At 40.0% G+C, this 20,645-nt stretch overlaps 1 protein-coding gene across 8 annotated transcripts in view; it reads right to left on the reverse strand.

Moving 5' to 3' along the window:
- AOPEP (aminopeptidase O (putative)) overlaps positions 1 to 20,645 on the reverse strand; it is a 191,070-nt gene that overhangs the window by 12,573 nt on the left and 157,852 nt on the right. For 6 of the 8 annotated variants that reach the window (XM_032096936.1, XM_032096930.1, XM_032096935.1 and 3 more), the window contains one exon: positions 11,655 to 11,771. In XM_032096936.1, coding sequence (XP_031952827.1) covers positions 11,655 to 11,771 — 117 coding nt within the window. Of the gene's footprint in view, positions 1 to 11,654; positions 11,772 to 17,786; positions 17,884 to 20,645 lie in introns of those variants that run through there. The other 2 variants (XR_004237628.1, XM_032096938.1) reach the window with 2 other exon arrangements.

A 20,645-nucleotide genomic window follows, 5' to 3' on the forward strand; every position in this document is an offset into this window, starting at 1 on the left:
CCAGTGACTTTTCATTCTGTATAGTCTGAATTTTGAATGGGCACTCCTGTCTTTTATGCCACGGTAAATACATACTTTAGAACATGAATTTGATTTCATTGAAACTTGCCCAAGTGAGGGATGCTGAAGCAGCTCATCAGGAGAAATGAAACAGTTTTTTGTGTTACAACTGTGTTGACAGAGTATTGGTTGGCAATCTGGTAGAGTGTACTCAATAGCCAAAAACCTACTGGACGCAAACAGAATGGATTCATCATTTTTACAAGGATACTGTAATTGTGATTAATGTGTTCGCCAAGGGTTTGTCAGGAGACCAAGTAAAGGAGCTGTCTATCAGCTTAAATTAGTTTTATTTTAGACCAAGAACTGTACTTTTCATAGCCTAAGTTTTCTCTCAGGTCTTGTAGTGCTTGCTCTGACAGTACTACAGAGCCCAAAGAAACCAAGGGCCAGACAGAGCACCACAGCAGCAGCAATCTTTAAGGCAACCTTTCTTCCTGACACCCTCATGGCATCAAGGTTCATTTAATGCTGTTTCTCACAGTGCAGTGCTCTGTCTCAGTACAAAACCCTTAATTTTCTAGAACTATGGCCAAAATGATGATAACACTTCAGATTTAAAGAATGACTTTTGGTAGCCTTACTCAAGCTGTATTTTATTTTGAGTACTGGAATGAACCACTGTTCAGTAGCTGGACCTGAGGCAGATTGAGCTCATGGAGCTCCACCATGCTCTGCATTCAGCATCACTGACTGCATAAGCAGCCCAGGTTGTATAGGCAGATTGTACCTGCCATTCCTGCCACCTTGGACAACCCCCTTTCCTGCTGTGCAGCACTGCATGAGTATCTCAGCCCACTGAAACCCCAGCAAAAAAAAAGCATGGTCATTCAAGTAAGGCAGTAATGGGCTGGCTAATCAAAACTTTGTCTGGAGTTGTCATTTTGAGGAGGACTATACAGAGGTCTAAAATAATTTAAAACCTGGAGTATGAACTGGCCATTAAAAGGTCACTTAAAAGCTAATTTTAGCAGAATATCAGACTTCAATTTTTGGTAATATTGGTAGCAATATTCTACTTCCTTAATTTTACTTCTTCTGATTTGTATTTCTGCAGAGATCAAGAAATTGCACACCATGAGGGGTGCTGGCAACAGGGGAGAAGGACGTGCAAGCCCCGTCTCTCCTTCCTCCACTCCACAGCACCGATGAGAGCTGTGAGTAGAGCTCATGCAGCAACTGCCTGTACTTGGTAACAGAAGAGAAAGGTGTGGTACAATCACGCTTTTGAAAGGCAAATTCTGTTGCTTTGTCAATGGCAAACTGTGAGACAGCATTTGAACCTGTACCTGTGCTAATGTGCCTGTGGGTCAGGCAGCATGCTCCCACAGCTGTGCGAGCCTCAAGCAGCAACAGGTGCCTGCTTGAACCTTCTCACATTAATAAATGTGAGTTAGGGGCATGTATTTCCTTCACGTCCTTTCTCCTCCCCTCCAACCACATGCTCCTGTTTTAGCATTCACTCAGTTCTACATAACACAATGTTAAAAAGTTTATATAGTACCACAGCCTTGCTCAAGAGCAACCCCATCAGCTTCCACAGGCACTAAACATGACTCCACTTCCACCTGCAAATAAAACATGTACCTTTCCCACAGCCGGCATGGAGGTTCTTTTCCAAGCAAACAGAAGCTGGGAATCACAAAACATGCTGCTTCAGAAAGCCCAAGCAGAGCAGCAGGCAACCTTGTTGCTCTCTGTGATCAGAAAGGCATAGTAACCAAAGGACAGCACTTCAGGACAGGATTCACTCTTGGCAAGGAAGCAAATGCTGAGGTCTTGCTCGGAGAAGACAAATGCCCTTTTTTCCCCCCACCTCAGGCTCACAGCAGAGAGCTCCCAGTTACAGACCAGACACTCTTCTCCCTTTGTGGGCCCCATCTGTGATCAATGACAGCTGTGTTGGTAGAAAAAAAAATCCTAAAAGAAGTCAGAAAAGGCAAGAGACTAAGAAGCCATGTCTAACCCTTTTTCAAAGGTGGCACTGCCTGTGCCTCTCTTCTGATGTCAAAGCTGTCACTGTGAATAAGAGGCTTGGTTGGGATACCTAATTCTGTAAACTCAGTGCTCTTCAGCCAGCCCCTCCTTACCCTGTCTAATAGGAGATGGATATAAAACAGGATGGTCTCCAGCTTTACAGCAGACCAGCAAAGTGATAGGGAAATGACCTAGAGAACAGTTAGATGAGAAAAAGGCCACCAGCACCAAAGCAGTGTGACAGCTTCAACAGCGCTGTCTGGGAGACCACACTGCCGTGTTGCCTGAAGGCTTTTCTCTCCATGTGCACATTTCTGCTGCCATGCTGGGGACAGCAGCTCCTATACCACAGTGCATGTAAGGTAAGGAAATGTTTAAAAAAGCACGTGAACTCACTTAATTTGAAAAATAAAGGTTTTAAAAAAATAAGCCTTAATTAAAAACATAGATGCACTACTTATACTGGAACCAAATACTTCCCCTTTCCCCTGCATTTTCAGTATCACCTGCTCATAATGCTGGAGCACCAGTACCATTCACAGCTTGCAGCAAGATGGCAGAAAAGATGTCACCATCCGCCTTTTCACTGGAGATGTGTGCTGAGCTTTGCTTTGCTGTGGTGCTGCCAGCTCTCAGGAGCAAGGCTGCCTTCTGGCTGGTGACAGAAGCAATGCTTGTTCCATCTTGCCTGCTCTCCATTCTTACTTCTTCCTTCCCCAGAAGGGCGCTCTGGTGAGGATGGCTGCATGTGTGAAGACACAGTATGATGGAGAGTATGGAGAGGGTGCTGGGGGGCCAGGAGATCCTGCACCTTACAGGGAGGGGAAGGAAGACCAGGTCCCAGCCTTAGGTACAACCAATATCAGAGAGGTACTGCAGGAACAAGCCTCATGCCTTCAAAAGGTAAGCTTGGCTTTGGCATATCTATACATTCAAATGGACACTTTCACCAAAATGCAACAACACAACTGTCTGCCATCTCATATACAGCCCCATCCACATTCCGTCTGACACCCTACTGAAACACCTATCTACAAGAATGGCTAGATTATGATAGAACATAGAATGGGTTGGGTTGGAAGACACCTTAAAGATCAACTAGTTCCAACCCTCCCACCATTGGCAGTGAGATTTTCCAATAGACCAGGTTGCTCAGAGCTTCATCCAACTTGGCCTTGAACATGGCCAGAGATGGGGCATCTACAGCTTCTCTGGGTGACCTGTGCCAGTGTCTCACCACCCACACAGGAAAGAATTTCTACCTAATAGCTAATCTGTACCTACCCTCTTTCAGTTTGAAGCTGTTATCCCTTGTCTAATGCCAACAGTATCTCTGGAATCAGCAGAAATTTTTTTTATCTCACCATAGCAAGTGATTCAAATACTTCCCATTACCACTGTCTCTTCTGGCTGTCTCCAGATAGAGTCTGCTTATAATTTTTACCCATACAGTGTCTGCATATGTGTTTCAACACAAATTATTTATATATGCACATAAAAGCCTGCTGGTCTTATAAACCCAAACGTTATAGTCGCGAAAAGCACATAAACTTATACATCTGATGCAGAAATTCAACTCTGAAGTCTGAAATCAAGCATACCAACTGTCTGTTACCAATTATTATTAAACTGTATCTCCTGTTCAGCAAAAGGAAAGGCTGCTCTAAGTATCAAGGCAACAGTAAGCTATCCCCTTTGTTTATGCCCCTCTCTCCATGCCTCTACTTCTATCTTATCCCTCTCGTAACTAGAGGCAAAAAATCCTTTTATCTTTGGTCTCCCACAGTGACTGTGGTCAAAACATTTGTTATTTCCAGGCAAGATTACTGTCATAGACAGAATCTGGAACTCAATATGAAAATAAGACTCAAATTCCAAGCAATGAACAATGCGGCTGCCCGTTTTTTCCATAGCTTAGGTCACAGCCAGCCTACTCAGCCCATGCTCACATCCTTCTAATTTCACATGGTTTAAAACCTGGCTTCCAACTTTCAAAATAATTAAATACAAGATTTTGACTCCAAAGACAAAAGACCTTTTGCATCACTCTCATACTCACTCTCCCTTCTTCAATGCCCAGCAAAAATTCGTAAGTGAAAAATACAATGATTTTATAAACTCAGAAGAAATATGCTCATTCCTGCAATGAGAACACTTAGATTTTTCTCTACGTTTGACATTTTTTAGTCATCTTCTCCACCTCTTTTATTCCCTGCTGCTGGAATACAGTGACAGTTGTTTGCTCAGGACAATGCTTACACCATGTGGGACACAACAAAATTCCTCTTCAGGACACTGCAACTCCAAGTGGCACAAGAGTTCAAAGTAGGACAGCAGACTTTACCCACATGTTATTAAGTCAGTAACTCAGTGGTGGAATCATATCTGTGTGGCTAAGGTAATGACGTCAGAACCTTCAGCTTTGAATTGTCCTGCTTCTCGAACTGGTTAGACCTCACAGGGCATAGTAGGTTTCTTCCAAATCTATGGTCCTATTCAGGCATACACTGCATCTGCAGCCAGCCTTTAAACAGGAATGAGAAGTATTAGATGAGCTATTTGGATGAAGTCTCAAAGTAGGTTTATTTTAAATAAAAAATATTTTCAGATTGTTTTTCAGAATTAAAAACCCAAACAAACCAACGAAAAAACCTCCCAAAAAAACCAAACCTCAGAGAAACATCCCTATTGCTGATAGCTAAGGAATTTTGTTTGTATTTTAAAAACTACCCCCTCCTTGACATTGTGGCCACTATGCCAGTGCTATCATTTATATGCAAACAGACTAACCTTTTAAATTTCATGACAAAGCCAGGTGGTTTGTATTACAGTGCTGGGTTTGTACTGCCCTACACAGAAATACTATATAAAATTTTATATAAAGCAATTGCATTCAATTCAGAAAACCTTTGGGATTGAGTTCAGAAGCCTGGAGGACTCCACCATTTCATTCTCCTTGCTGGACAATAGGACACAGAATGATCTCCAATCTCTTCCTCCACAGATTCTTCGGATAAGCAGAAAAAAATGCCAAACCAACCCAACTGCATACTTGGTTCCCTCTTACCGTCAGCTCCCCTGCTTTCCAGGTGTCATTAAGTTGAGGGGCTGCCAGACAGAGAGGAAATTACGTCCAAAACCAGTTAGAAAAATAAGGAGCAGTAAGTGAACAGCACCAGTAATGGCAGCAGTCAGGGAACAAAAACTCCTGTTCATGCCACCCAGCAGCCACTGACATCACTTGAACAAATGTGTTGCTGTTGGCTCCTGGAGGGGTGTGGGACCAGGAGTGCTGACTGGTGCAAAGCTATTTCCAGTGCTCCATAAATCTCATGCTCTGATCATCCCCTTCAGCTAATGCTGATGGAGGGATTTTCTGTTCTTCTCAAGTGGCCGGAAAAGCCCCCCTACTTCACATGTAGAAACAAAACAAACCCAAATTATAGCTACTTGAGATTATCCTTCAGCCAGTCTTACAAATTCATCCCAACACATTCACTCAGTCACAATAGGCACATGAGCCAGAGTGAGTCTCATGGGACAACTCCCAAGGCTATCACTGGAAGCGCTTTTCCCTCATTTTGTTCCAGTTTTCTTAACTTCGCACTGAATTTTGGACTTCATCTTTCGGAAGGAAGTACCACATTTCTAGATGCTACCCTTTTCTAAGCTCCTTTCATGGGGAAGAAGATACAACTCTTGCAAATGCACACTTTTGAAAAGCTATTTTAACCAATATCAATACTAATATCATCTGTGCCAAAGAGCCTGCAAATTGCATTTAGATGCAAGATGAACAAGAACATGAAACAGAGTGAAGACTCAATATTTTTCAAGATCACAGAGGACGATCAAGATCACAGCTGCAAGTGGCTGCAGCTTCAGTCAACATATTTATCAGCAATGAGGCTAATCTACAATATACCCTGAAATTAGCCCTTTTTCTAGTGAAAACAGGAAAGGCTTTCTATGACAGACATATACTCCTTGCTAGGATTTGCATAAGGAAGCAGGAGAAGTAGAGCAGGGAAAAAAATAGTATTTCTGTGAGGCTGTGTGTGAAAAGCAACAGACTGATAATAGAAAAGAGATTTCACTTTGTGGAAACACACATTTCTTTGTTCTTTTCCAGTTAATGAAGGTACTGCCTCAGTAATGGTTGGGTGTACAAACCTCAAATATGATTTATTCCAGAAACAAACCTACCATGCAGGCTGACTCATCTACAGAGCCTTTTCTAGGTTCCTTATTGTTCTTTTCTAGATTCATTGTATCAGGCTCCTCCTGATGTGCTAGTTGCAATTCAATTGCAAATAAAAACTTATTCAACATAACCATACCTATTTCTAATGGCACAATAATGCTTAAATAAAACATTCAGAAAGGGAAAGGCGGGTGAAATTTATTTTGCACTCCTGGTAAATTTTCACAGCAGATTTGTAAGTCCTGCAACATGTACTGTCTTATGCAAAATAAGGCATCTCCTCCAGACTTGAACTGAAACTGAGTAATAAACTGTATATTTAAATATGAAATAAGTACAGAAACTATTTTTACTTCTGCAGAAAAAAACCCCCAAATTCACTAGAAGGCAGTGCCCTGTAATATGGTCATCAGCTCAAGCTGTCACCTTTTTTGTCTACTGAATTGGTGTTTCATAGCAACAATGACATCAGTTAAGGAAAAGAACCATGGTTCTCCCTCTGTGGTTGCAATCGCCCACCTGTTGCTACACAGCGCAGTCAGGAAGGACTGGCAACCCAGCAGAGGTATTTGCAACACATTGCTAATTGTATTCAAAAACTGGAGACTGCTTCTGAGTCCCTGCCCCAAGGGAGGACTGGCCCAGTGGCTGTGCTTAAAGGAAACCTCACAAAGTGCCTTCTGCAAGTGTGAACTGACCTTTCCCAAGCAGTTCACTTTTCCCACCCAGTGTTACAGTGTAGTCTACAGAGCTCTGTTCCATAAGTGTGCCTTCAAACAATGCCCATCCACAATCAGTAGGACAGCTGTATTATGCAGCCCAAGAATGTGCTCAGCTCAACGCAGTCAACATCAGATGGGAATTGACAAGAATTCATTTGTACTTCCACGTCTGCCAGCTTTTCACAGGCTAGGAATGATCAATGAATCAAAGTTATTTTGTCCTAACTCAATTCTCACCACTTCTAGGATGCCAAGCACCTTAAATGGTTTGTATTAGCGTGACTGCATTTCTGTCAGTGAAATAAGATGCCACCACTTTATAGCCTTGGTCTCACAGGCAGACTCCTGCACAATGAAGTATTTGTGTGAGAATAGCTTTATGCCACCCACATGACTGATGATATTATGATCTTAACTCATTTTACTCACATTTGCTGCAGAAAGAGTTCTAGTTGCTCTTCTCTCCCCAAAACATACCACATTATGATCCCAAACACAGGGAAAGCATTATGTAAGTGAAGAGCATTTCAGTCAACTTGCTGAGACAAGGAAAACCAACAAAGCAACTTTCCATATGCTGTGCAGGCAAGATAAAAGTGATACCTACAGTAAGAAAGAAAGGAAAGCTAACTTTACAGTGAAAAATCTGGGGAACGACACCATAAACATTGCTGCCTCATCCACATTCTGTATTTTTTATCACCACTTCTTAGATAATTCAGTGACAAGTAAAACACACTTGCAGAAATATCGTCAAGTCTTAAACAGGACTGAAAGTGTCACACTCACTCTTCTTCTCCTATGGCTATGTGATCTCTCCCTGACATGTTTTTCACTATTCTGCAGGCTACTCAGCTATCCTGTGACCTTGTGTGCCCACAAGTTACGGGCCTTTCTCTGACCAAATGAAGAACAGAAATAATGGGAATAATGAGACGGCTCTTCTAGCTAAGAGATTCGTTGAGTGTTAACTCAGACCTCAGAGTGTTGTCTTTTGTAACTGACTGACTCCATTTTATTTATATGAAAGTTCTCGATAGCATATTCAAATGAGATAAGACTGCATTATCATATCAGAAGAGATGTCATCGAGGTTAGACAGATTTCAAAAAATACCAGCCACCCAAGACTTTCCATGTAGACCAACTCTCCACATTCTGCCAGAAGCTAGATACTGAATAAATGAAACAGCTGCATACAACAGCCACTTTGGAAAGAAACAAAACAAAACCAACTCCGGACCCACTTTAAATTTTATTATCCTACTGTGCTGTCTGACAGCAACTGTAGCTGCTGCTTTATAACATATCCCGTTTCTCCTCAGCCAGATGAACTTCCAGCTGGACTTTGTCGTGTTCAAAATGCAGTCAGCTTCTATGAGGCTCCTCTTGGATGCAGGATGTGGTATGTCATGGAGATGTAGCCTGTGCATGAGTTATTTTGTTATGTAGTGGGAAGAAGCACAACAAGATAGGGGGAACAGGAAGAGAAAACTGAGGACACAATCATTCTTCCTTGTAATTGCCTCCCACTTGTCTGACACCAGTTGTCTGAGCCATGATGGGCTCAAGGCACAGAGAGAAGAATGGAAAAATGGCTTTAAACTTTGAAACCTTCCTTGCTTTCAAAACAAAGATCTCTTTGATATGCTCAGTTCAAATAGCTCAGATAAATGAATTTAATCTTTTGAAAACAAACCTGTAGTTTTGTGTCTTCTCAGATGTTCCAAGGTTTGAAGAGTAAATGAAAAATGAAATAATTATTTGTTACATCCAAGACTAGGGGCAGACCAGTCTGAAATGTGACTAAGCAATCAGCAGTTCTGCTCTTGTGGCTCGAGTTATGCATTATGAATCAAAAATATGTTACTTAACTTATGATTTATTTTTTGTCTGTTAAAAGAAGCATTCAAATCAGTGTCTGTCTTAGAAGTGAGACAGACACTGAGCCTACATATCTGCACTGAGACCTAATTTGAAAGATGACAGGAACTACACTGAGTTGCTGAGGAGACCCGTTGAAGAGAGATCAACCTCCACATGCCAGGCCAAGATTGACTCTCACCTCTCTCCTCTCCTGACTGATACAAAGGAATCGAAACAAGGCAAATAATCTGCTGCAAACCCTCCTCTCCTTTCTGAAACAAGATGCGCCCTTAGGTTGTAAAGTCTGGACATGCATGTGGTAACAAGTGGTCAGGAGTACCAAACAGTGCTGTTGGCAGCTTCACTGGCTGGGGACAGACCTGCACTTTGCTGTGGGCAAGTGCAGACGCCACCAGGTGTGCAATGCTTTATTACAATAACCATGGTCAATTTTAAAGTCAAAATAAAGATGTTTCAGTGATATAGACAGAACAGCTTTAAGAAATATGAACCAGGACTTTCCATGCTGTACATGTGCAGGACAGATGAACCCCCAGTAACAACATTCTGACTACCAAGTGTGCAGACAAAATTTTATGTACATATTTTAAGACCAAACTTCGTTAAAATACAAAAAACCACACTCCTTTGTGTAACCTCTCACACTATCGGCCTTATCATTGCTAATCCCTACTGGAAGATTAATGTGACTTTAAACGCTACTTTTCAAAAATAAGAAAACAAGTTTATTTCTTAACTTTCTGCGGCTGGATGGAACACAGCTGGCAACCTCACTTCCAAAAATCCTGGAATAAACCCTCTGACACTGAGAGTTTTCTTCTTTTTATTGGCCTGCCTGCAAGTTTTTTATGCTTTTATTTTTAATGATCCATTTCTGATGTTTAGCTACTGAGAACATTTGAACTGCAGTAACACAACAGGCTCACTGTAAGTGATTTGTGTCTTCACAAATTAAATCTAGACAAGAACAGGCTCAGACTGCAGTTCTTTGTCCCTGGGTCATGATAACAAAAAATCCTCTGTGCACATACATGTCAATGAGGAACAAATAGTCCTTTCCTCAGGTATGTGAGGCCATGGGAGCCAGTTCCCTTTAAAGGACTGTAGGTGTCGGGGGTCTGATGACTGGTAAAATGGTAATGTTAGCTTAGTTGTACTTCTAAGTGAGTTGTCTCCTAAGCCTTTGGTTTCACCTTGTAAAATAAAATGGAGATTATGTTAATTTCATATGTTAATTTCATAATTTTGTGGGTTTGTGGAGCTTCTTCAAGAAAAAATTCTGACAGATCATTTGTGTACTTTTACATAACACTGCAAGGAAAAAAAACACGTGAAAAGGAAGAAAAGGAAAAACCTGAGAAACTGAAGCTTGTGGTCTGGTGCTTAAATCCACCAGCATGAAACAACAACAACAACACAGCTATTGCTTTGATCTATCTCTCTATTAATTCCTCTTCCCATAATAGAACCACTGACATTTCACTGGCATTCAGATGTGATTAAAACATATTCTAACACCTATAAATAGAAATGTTGGTTCAAGTACTAATTAAAAACAAATCTGGCATTTGGAAAACTGTATCAACAAGAAGTAAAAAGTTGCAGTAAACAGCAGCAATTGAAATGTTACCCTCTTTTTTTTTCCTGAGGAAAAGGTAGACATCTGTTCTATTGATCTTTATGTTAAGGTTTGGATTTCCAAGTCCTTCCAAGCATCCACACAGCAACTTCAGCATAAGAACAATAAGACAGATTTTGCTCTCTCCTTCAATTCTAATAATTGCCACAAAGTTCCAACTACAACACAAGTTAAGTCAGGCACACTGACTTCTGCAACCTTCTGTAAGGTAGTTTTTAAATAAACAGGAGCGAAATGTTAAATTCACCATATTCCCTCATTGCAAAGTAGCTTGGTTGTATGCTACTTCATAATTAACCCTTGTTTTATATACATATGTATATACACACACACACATATATATCTACACACCCTTTATTTTCGTAACTGATTGCACTTTCTTGCCTCCCCTCCTGAATTCTACGTACTTGAAGCAAAGGCTTGTTGCAGGGGTGCTTTCAGCCACTACTTCTGCTGCCCTAATTGTCAGAACTCTCCCAGCCCGAGAAAACCATGGGACTTAAAACAGTCATCTCTGCATGTGGTAATAAAGATTTACTGGTTTGCCTCACAAAGATACAAAGCACTCTGGAGCAGGGATGCTACCCTTTACAACATCATATAAAGCAGTGTTTTCCTCGGGGGCTATTAATGTCACTGGCACTTACTAGAAGCAAGTGTAAAAAAACTGACTTCCTATTAAATTAATGCCCCAAACCAGACAACACCACAGACCCTCTGGAAAGCTACCTTTTCTAAATCCTGAGTGAGACTTTGGAGCATGCAAAGAGGAACAATACGAGCTGACAATGGGGAGGAAAAATTTTATTATTACATTTGGAGATAATATCACAACAAAAACTACCCAGGCCCTACTACACAGCAAAACATAGTGAAAAATTTAACACTTGAACAAATGTGCTGCCTGAGATACATGTAAAATAGCTTGGATATCTGCATTGTGCTGTCCTTTACTACCACAGTATGCAAATACACCTGAACCTACACAAAACACACAGAAATACTGAGTCATTACAGCACATGAAGATGCAACAATACTGGAGTTAAGATTCAGATTCAGACAGGGAAAAGAAGAACTGGTGTGAGCCTGGTTCCTAGTGGAACACGTTCATTCTTAGTCAACAACATAGTGGCATACATTAGGGAGATTTTTTTAAGTGACTTACCTCAGCATCTTGCTCCCGGAGCTGGTATGTTCTCTCCAAGCATTGCAGTATTCTAGGACACAATGTCTTCTCCTCCAAAAGGGACTCCAGAAGTAAGACCAGCTGGTCAGGGAGAAGCTAGGAAAAAAATAAATGCCATGTGTGAATGAAGATCTCTACTGGCTGAGCAAGATAAATGGAAACAAACCAGAGAGGACAAGATAGTGATAACCTGTGTACTTCCAGCATGTGCTTGAAATACAACTTGGACCTCTAGCTGGTTTCTGAAAAACCTCAGGGTTTGTGTCTGTGTTCTGAAAGACTGTGCTGGGGCAAAATTAGGACTTGTTTTCCATGGTTTTCATTACTATGGTTAGGTCAGGTCTAAAACATGCTTATCTTACTGAAATACAATCATAGCTTAATAAGTAAGATTTTTATGGAATTTATAGAATAAGTAATTCTATTTTGTTTGGGCTTGGAAGAAATAAAAAGAATAATTTACAGTGCATAATTTGAGGAATCAACTAGGCATATGAATGTATAATTTTTTAGAGTGGCATTTTTATCTGATATAGAAGCAATTGCATGATATGTTTACAGTGAACAAAGAAACACAACCCAAATATGTGACCCACCAAACAACTCTTGTAAAAACACATTTTGAGGCATATTTTAGTGCAGTGAGTCACAAACCATCCATCCTTTCACGTGAAATGTGCATGAATGTTGTGTTTGTGGCACACACAGTATAACATCTGTGCATGGATATATACTCAGTAGTTAGTTACTTGACTCCAGAACCTATCATTTTCAACTGGAACCTAATGTAACCTAAAAAAAAAAAAAAGCAGAAGTCTGTTGTAGCAAGTGCCTAAGTGCTCTGTTTAATAGGCTTATTGGATGAACAAATAAATAATTCAAACACAGCTCAGAGAGAAATTGCACCAGCTGCCAGGAAACATCTATTGGAAATTCAGGCGCCAAGGTGATCAGTCAGAAGTTTGTTACATGCCCCAAAATTTTCCCCACTATTCATCATTGCAGGGCACAAGGGGAGGAAGGGAGGAAGAATGTCAGTAAAGCTTTTGTACACAAAAAGAAACCAACCCTGCTCACTTCTAATGTTCTTGAGACAGACTAATGAAAAAAGACATCCTGTTATTTTGACACTACTTCCAGCTTTTGCCACATTTGGCGATTTTCTGTTCCCACCTTACTGCCTGCCCATGTCCCCCTTGACACGTCAATGCACAAAGCAGGGATGAAATGAAGTCAGCTACAGGAAATGCCCCTTCCAACAACACATCCCTCAGCCAGGGCTGTTTATGTGGACTGAACAAGACCGGATTGTCAAGATTGATATCTTCATGGACTTGCTGTCAAAGACAAGATCTTTGACAGCAAATCCATGAAGATATCAAGGATCTTCTGATAAATCTTAATCTGTAAAATATTTACATTAACAACTAACTTCGCAACATGACATTTTCTTCCCTTTTAAATTGATGTAATTAGTACCTAAATCAGAATAAAGACGAAAAGAGATCTCTAGGATGATAATGCTTTGGTTTCTTTGCATTTTGATTTCCTTCAATTTTATTAGTAAGGTTAGTTGTATTCTTGAAGACTGAAAATACCTCACACCTTACTAGCTCTTAGTGGAAAATTCTGTAAGTAATACCAAAGCCTGCCAACAAAATGGAGTCGTTAAAAGTGGTCAGATATTTTAAAATATTGAATATTTCATTTCAGGACAACTACTAAAATGGCAGCTTAAATGTTTATTACATAGTCCAACAGCAGCTGCCTGGGGGTTGGTGAGACAAGCTAAAAAATAAAACAGGGAAAACTTCTGTGAAGTGGCTCTGCTTGGAAATGGAATTAATTCTGAACAATAATAAAATACGAAGTGTTGCAGAACACCACACAAAGAAAGGTAACTTCTGATCTAGAAAGTTTTCCCTGCTAACTAAAAAGACAGCAGAACAATACTTAATTTGTAGCAACTATAGAACAGCTGCTTGAATATGTAGGTACAGAGCAGTAGAGTTATTAATTTATAATATATCTCCAGTATAATTGCTATACAGATTCAGCCACAGAAAGCTATTGTTTAAGGTAGCATTACAGAATCTCATTGAAGCCAACAAAAGAACAGCAGCAGAGCAGCAGCCATGCCCTTAATTTACATCTGCCTAGTGCTGCTTCATGGCTGAAGTTTTTTCAGAATTACAGGTTAAACTTTCATCAATTTAGATTTGAGAGTGAGGAGTAAAACAAACAAACAAAACCCCAATTAAAAAAAAAAAATAAACCCAAGAGTTCAAGAAGCATTTGGACAATGCTGTCAGGCATATGGTGTGATTATTGAAATGTCTTGTGCAAGGCCAGGAGTTGGACTCCATGATCTTTGTGGGCCCCTCTAACTCCGCGTCTTCTATGATTCTATGATTATGTGAATGAGACCATGGCTTCTGCTATTTTCCCACGTTCCAGCTGCCCAAGATGATACTTTACATACCAGTTTCCAGCTCATGGATTAATTACAGTCCGAGGCAGGAGTTAGAGAACGCCGGCAGAGAGGGCGGGGCCCTGGCAGGGGAAGCCTGGCAGACCTCTCCCCGCAGTGGCACTAGTGGGCGCAGCTATTACCGTTTGTTCTCCGACTTGTTTCTAACACAAAAGGAGGAACGTTCTCATCTACGTTTTACCCTTTCCTTTCAATAAAAGAGACTCCGCTGAAGAGAAAACCTTATCTTAGGCCAAGAAAACTTGGCTAGAGTTTCATGACAGAGGCTGCAACAAAATTCATTCAGGGGTGCAGACATTTTCTTTTCCCCAAACACAACAGTATCACTATCACCAAAGCAGTCTTTTAATGGTTATAAATAAGCTTCAAAAATTTGCACTTGAATTTTCTCTCAGAAACCCCACTCTCATCATTTTTTGTTTTCCCACCACCATCCTTATTTGTCCTGCCCACCTGTTACTTTCCATCTTTCATACCAGGAGAATTGTTTGGGGTGCCATGTGGTCAATTTTCAATTTGTTTGCCTTGTGCTTAATACAAAGAAGCTCTTGCTTTAAGTGCTATCTAAACACAAATACTGGAGAGACCTAAACACAAATTTCTTTTCAAGCACTTAAAAACACTTTCCTTTCCAACAGCTCATATTCTGTGAATGCATATTGCATATCTAACACCCACATAAAAGTACACAACACAGCTACAGCAAGTTACAGCAGTCTCAAGCTGTGTCTTCAGGTTGAAAACATTTAGAAAACAACCATGACACCCTAAACACAAAATTTCCGTGATCAAAATGAAATAAAATAAAAATAACACCCCCGCACTCTGAACTATACTAGAGAATGCTCAATCAAAATGTTTGAATATATGCAATTATTAAAGCAGATCACTTCAATCAGGAAATGTGGCAAGGATCAAGAAACAGTTTTCATTATGTCAATGATTGCTGCAACAGCCCCTATTTATATTGTAAAGTAGATAGTTCCTGTCCTAACCTATGCCTGCTGCATGGAAATCATACTACTTTTCTCAGGGCTCTCCCTCCCCCATTTGTGACGACGGACACTACAAAGAGGAAATAAATGAATATGTTGCGGTCGAGCACAGCAGAGATTTTCTGTCATGTCCCATGTAATTAAACATCATCCCCTCAATAAAGCTGTATCCCAGCACTGTATGTATTACCTTAAGACTGTAAAGCCTCTCCTTCAACTCTTCAGCCTTTTGAAAGAGTTCACTTTGTCCTGCCACTAAACAACCATTTGTTCCTTGCTTCCCCTAAGTTACCTAATGTGGTGGCTTTAAAGTGTGAGTAATGAGGCTATTACCCTTAAAACAAACTGTAAATAATAGGGAATATCAAAACTGGGTCTGTATTTGAAAAACTCAAGATGAAAGAACTAAAGAAAACATAACCAAATGGAAAATGTAACTGAGATCCACTGTATATTAAATCCCTGAGAAGTAAGCAAAGCATACTTTGTATTTTATTCGTATCAGTACACAAAACACTTAAGCCATTATACTATGTTACAAGAGTATCTTAATACATAAGTAGGTTTGAAAGGTTTTCTACAAACAATCTTTGAACAAAACTATGAATTTTCTAAGTACAATCCCTAACCTGTAAAAAGCACAAAGAAAACAAATCTTTCCTCTTCAAAGATCTGGTATAGCAGCTATAGAGGTCATCGACCTCACATCCCAGAAGACCACCCACACAAAAGAGCGTATTTATCAATTCCTACATTAACAAATGCAATAAATGCCAGATTCGCCCTTTATACTAGAAAAAAAATTGCCACTGAAACATTTGACTACTGACCTTTCACAGCCATGTGAAATGTGACACAGATATATCTACTTGAGTATCCACAGCACCAGCACTTGCACTGCACCCCTCCGCCAGGACACAAATCACTAAAGTTGTACAGCTGGTATGTTGAATATCCCATTTGCTCCTGCCTGCACTTGAATGAAGTCATTGAAAGCCTCCTTGGAGGGGAAATCTGCCTCAGACTAATGCAGCAACCGATTGACAGTGGCGTGATTTCTATTATTACTCCATTATCACACTGGGATCTGTGCCTAAATGAGCATACTTCCTCCCTGATGCCATTTCCTTTTATCCTGGCTCTAGTCTAAAAGTGGATCAATGGGAGTAATATATATGATGTCACTTCAATTTACAGCTACTGCCTCCCTCTCTTGGATGCACAAATAGATCAATTCTTCCCAAAAATGGTTAAGAAATGCACAGGGAGACTCTTCTCCGAGAAAAGGGTTCTCTGCTATATTTGTCTGTGTAACCACACCAAGGAACTGTTTACACTGAGCAAAAAACAGGGGGAAAGGAAAAAAAAAAATCACTACTGTGCACCAGAAAATGCTGGCAGAAATACAAGAAAAACAAGGCCTTATAGAGAATTAAAGCAATTTGACCTTTGAAAATTACACAGAAATGTTTAAACTTTCTAAGGCACAGTATATTTCTCCTGTATTTCTTTGGTGGAAGGTAGTCTTGTGTCCCACCCCCGAAAACATAAAATGTATTTTCACATATATATTTATAACATTTTCCAACATCAAACCAAATTCCTTCCCACTCCTCTCTTAGGAAAGAAAGGGAAAACCCCCAGCCCATAGTTCAATTGAGAATGGCTCCCTTCAGACAAAATTTGTTCATAGAATCATTTACATTGGAGAAGACCTCTAAGATCGAGTACAATTGCTAACCCAACACTGCCATGTTCACCACTAAACTGCGTCCCTAAGCACCAAGTCCACATGTTTTCTAAATACCTCCAGAGAGAGTGACTCAACGTTGTGCAGCTTGTTCAATTTCCTCATAAACTGCAGTCAAGAAAGCAATGCTACTAGTCCAGAAGACAGGATTTACAGGCTCAGGCCATCTCTGCACTTTTATTTCATGCTGGTCAAACAAATCCCTGAATGAATCTCACTTTATAAACTCTCCTCCACTGCCTTGAATGCTCTTTTCTGCACGTTGCAACTAAAGAAAAACTTTTGTAAAACAAATCCCCCCACCCCTCAAACTGTCCAGAAAATTGGTAGCTTGAAAATTCAAGAAAACACTGTTCATTCAACCATGTTTTTAAACAGATTTTGTCATTGTTTACTTCAAACAATATTCTTCAGATGCTGATCAGCACAGTGACTTCTTTTATATGAAAACAAGGCACACTTTTCACCCCTTCAGGGACTAAAATGTACTCATACCAAGTAACATATGAATTCAACAAAAATGTCTGCACTAACAATTGTTAACTAGTGTAGTGTAATACACTACTGAAGAGAGTTTAACTCTGAAAGAACTAATCTGCTGTTTTATTAATATGCAGGAAAAAGAAGTATTCTGCAGCTGACAAAAATGCTTTGAACTGGTCTGCAAAATAAAGACCATCTTTTCCCGAGGCTGACAAAATTTCACAGGTGTGTAGTGAAAAAGACAGCTCTGTTCAACTTCATTTGAGCCAGTTTGTTTGACTTCTCTCTTGATGAAAAGTCAGCTCCCCTTCCAATGTTTACGAAAGATAACTAGTCCTCACTATATTTAAAAGCAAAATAGCTCAGTCTGTAACACATTCTCATCTACTTACGCACTTGTATGATATCTCTTCCCACTGTGTGTGGTTTTTCTCAGTCTCTGTTCAGATGGCTCTTTCTGTACTCAGCAACTCATTTTCCAACAACCATCTTAAAAACAAAAACCAGTAATTGTACCTGGTAATTATAATGAAAAAGATATTCCTATGAACTTTGCTTCAAAAAGCCTTATTTCAAAAAGGAGTAACTCCAACAAGTTCATCAGCATTTCATTTGTGTTACACTTCAAAATGCTTTTTCTGGGACACTTACACCTCATCACTTATTCTTACTAGTAGAACATAAAAATGACACTGAGACCAATTTATTTAATAAACAATTGCACTGGCATTTTGTTACCAGTTACTTTCCTCTTTATAATATCAAATTTAAGGCTTTGGGGTTTTTTGAAAGCAGATAAACTCTGTCAGAAATAATTTTAGGGCCAATACCTATTAAAACACAAAGGTTTGATTTATTACGGCCACAAATATGAAAACATTGCTGAATGAAGGACACAAATCCCTGTTTTATGTTCTGTGTCTGATATTCTGGTTACATGTTACCAGTAATATTTTTAAAAGGCCAGCCACTGCTACCAGGCCATAAACTGAAAATTTTTTTCTTAAGCTTTAGTATGAAGTATTTTCCCATAATTTACATAATGGAGAGAAGATCCACTTGTGAAGAAATTCAACATCTTCAATCTAATAGAAATGCACTGAAATGCCAAAAATGATTAAACCTTTATGATCTAACATATTGCTGAGCCAGCAAAATGAAAAACAGGCGGCTTCCACTACAGGTTCAGTCAGGTTATGCAGTGCTTTTCTCAACCTTAGTTTTCTCAAAGAAGCATTTCACCGTAACTTTACCCCCAAGCGTAATAACTCCCTTTTAAGCATAATAGCTTACACATTCTTTATTCTACACAGATCATCATCCCTGCCAGTTACTACCATGCTTCTAGGATGTGCTGCTCCTGCTTTCAGATGAAATGGCCACATCGAGAGAAAGCAGACACTGGAAGCCAAATTCCACATCTCAAGTTCGTACTTCACAGGACCATTACCTAGACATACTAGGAACAGACAGCATTGCTGTGACACAAACCAAAGCTGAAGCTGGCAACAGCAAGATCTTCAGTTATCGCTTCACTTGACCTCAGGAGTCCCCAGCAGTGGGGAGGTGATCAAAATATCAGCCCTGTGGTTAGTGCTTGCCAGCTGTAAGCAGCAGGCATTAAGATCACCTTTTCTCACCTAACAGCACACCCAACAGAGGCACTTCAGGTTCAGCAAACTGTTCATCTAACTACAAAGAATAAAGCCAAGGAATCATCTTGTTTTATTATCCAGACTCTCTGACTATTACATATTAGAGGACTCATACAGAAGACCACCAAGTCTTAGCAATTGGTGGAAAGCTTTCATATCCACATTGTAGCACAATGTGAAGTGCAAGTATCTGCCTCCTAATTTGTCCACCCAAAACACTGTAGATCTCAACTGCTCCAAACCATGAGCTTAAGCTGGTCAGTGGCATTATAAACCATCTCAGCTTGAATGACCAACACCTAGATCCTCTGAAACTAACCAGCTATCAAGTGTCCTCTGCGGCATTAAAAGAAAGTGGCAGACTACAACAGACACTGAAAACCAAAGAGTTGAAGTGGCATAATGACTGAATACAAGCCACAACCATCAGTGAGAACACCCTCAGCATCCAAACAGATTTCCTTTATTTTTTCTCATTATAAGTAGTAGAAGAAGAAAGACAAAAACCTGAGAGCCAAAGAAAATTAACTCATTTTTCTAATCTTTGATAAATTGCAAGTTACTGGGCAAGTAACCTCATCACCCAGTACTGAAGATTAAAAATCCTGCCTCTGCACACTAGCCCAGGAACTTAAACTACCTCTTTAGTATGAAATATCCTTGCAATAGAACTGGGTAAGGGCCAGATTGAAGAAGTATCATCCTCCTCCTTGAAAGTTTGGCACACATTAGGCCACTTCTGAAGCAGAAATTTGTTCTGCCTATACCTACCAATGCAAGACTCAGTCAATGCCCAGAGTTCAGCCAGAATTGTTATCTTCAAGGAATTCACTACAAGTTTTCCAACTCTCTTATGGTGTGGTCAGGTCTTGGGGAAATCTCAGTTTGTTCACCAAGCATGTTCCTTTCTGATAGTTCAAGTACAAAGGCAGTAGATCTGCCCCAAACAGCTGGTATAATGGAGAGAACGAACCTGAAGGAGAGAGAAAACAACTTTTCTTTCTGTTCAAAGCTTTCACCAGCATGGCTGTTCTGAAGAAAGTTTTATCAACTCCACCTAGCTCATGCTGCAGCTGCAGGATACACCACCACTTCAGGGAGGGCTGTCTGAGTTTCATCATAAAGCACTAACAATGTCACAAGCCTTCCTGGAGGAAAGGATTAAAGCACAGCTGGGAACCTGCACTTCCATCTCTTATTCTTGTGGATTCCACAAGGGTTAAATTCTCATTTCTAGCCTTTTTTTTTTTTCAGAACAGGTAATGAGGGCTTTCATATTTAATTATGTCATGTGTCTTTTAGCATTGGTTGATAAACTGCATTTCCAGACCCATATTTTCTTCAGATCTGATATCTGGCTCTGGTGGACTATGTACATACTCTCAGCAATTTTTCCAACACACCACATCCATTTGATCTCCTTTTTCTTTTAGAGTGGTTTTGTTGGTTGCGGGTTGTTTGTTGTTTTGGGTATTGGTTTTGTTTTTTTTCATTTGTTAAGAATGCAATTGATCAGATTGAATGGACTCCAGTTTCAGAAATACACACATACCTCCAAGCAAGACTTAATCACAAACAACCTTAAACCAGATGTAA

Source organism: Corvus moneduloides, chromosome Z, assembly GCF_009650955.1.
Source record: "Corvus moneduloides isolate bCorMon1 chromosome Z, bCorMon1.pri, whole genome shotgun sequence".
Lineage (NCBI taxonomy): Eukaryota > Metazoa > Chordata > Aves > Passeriformes > Corvidae > Corvus > Corvus moneduloides.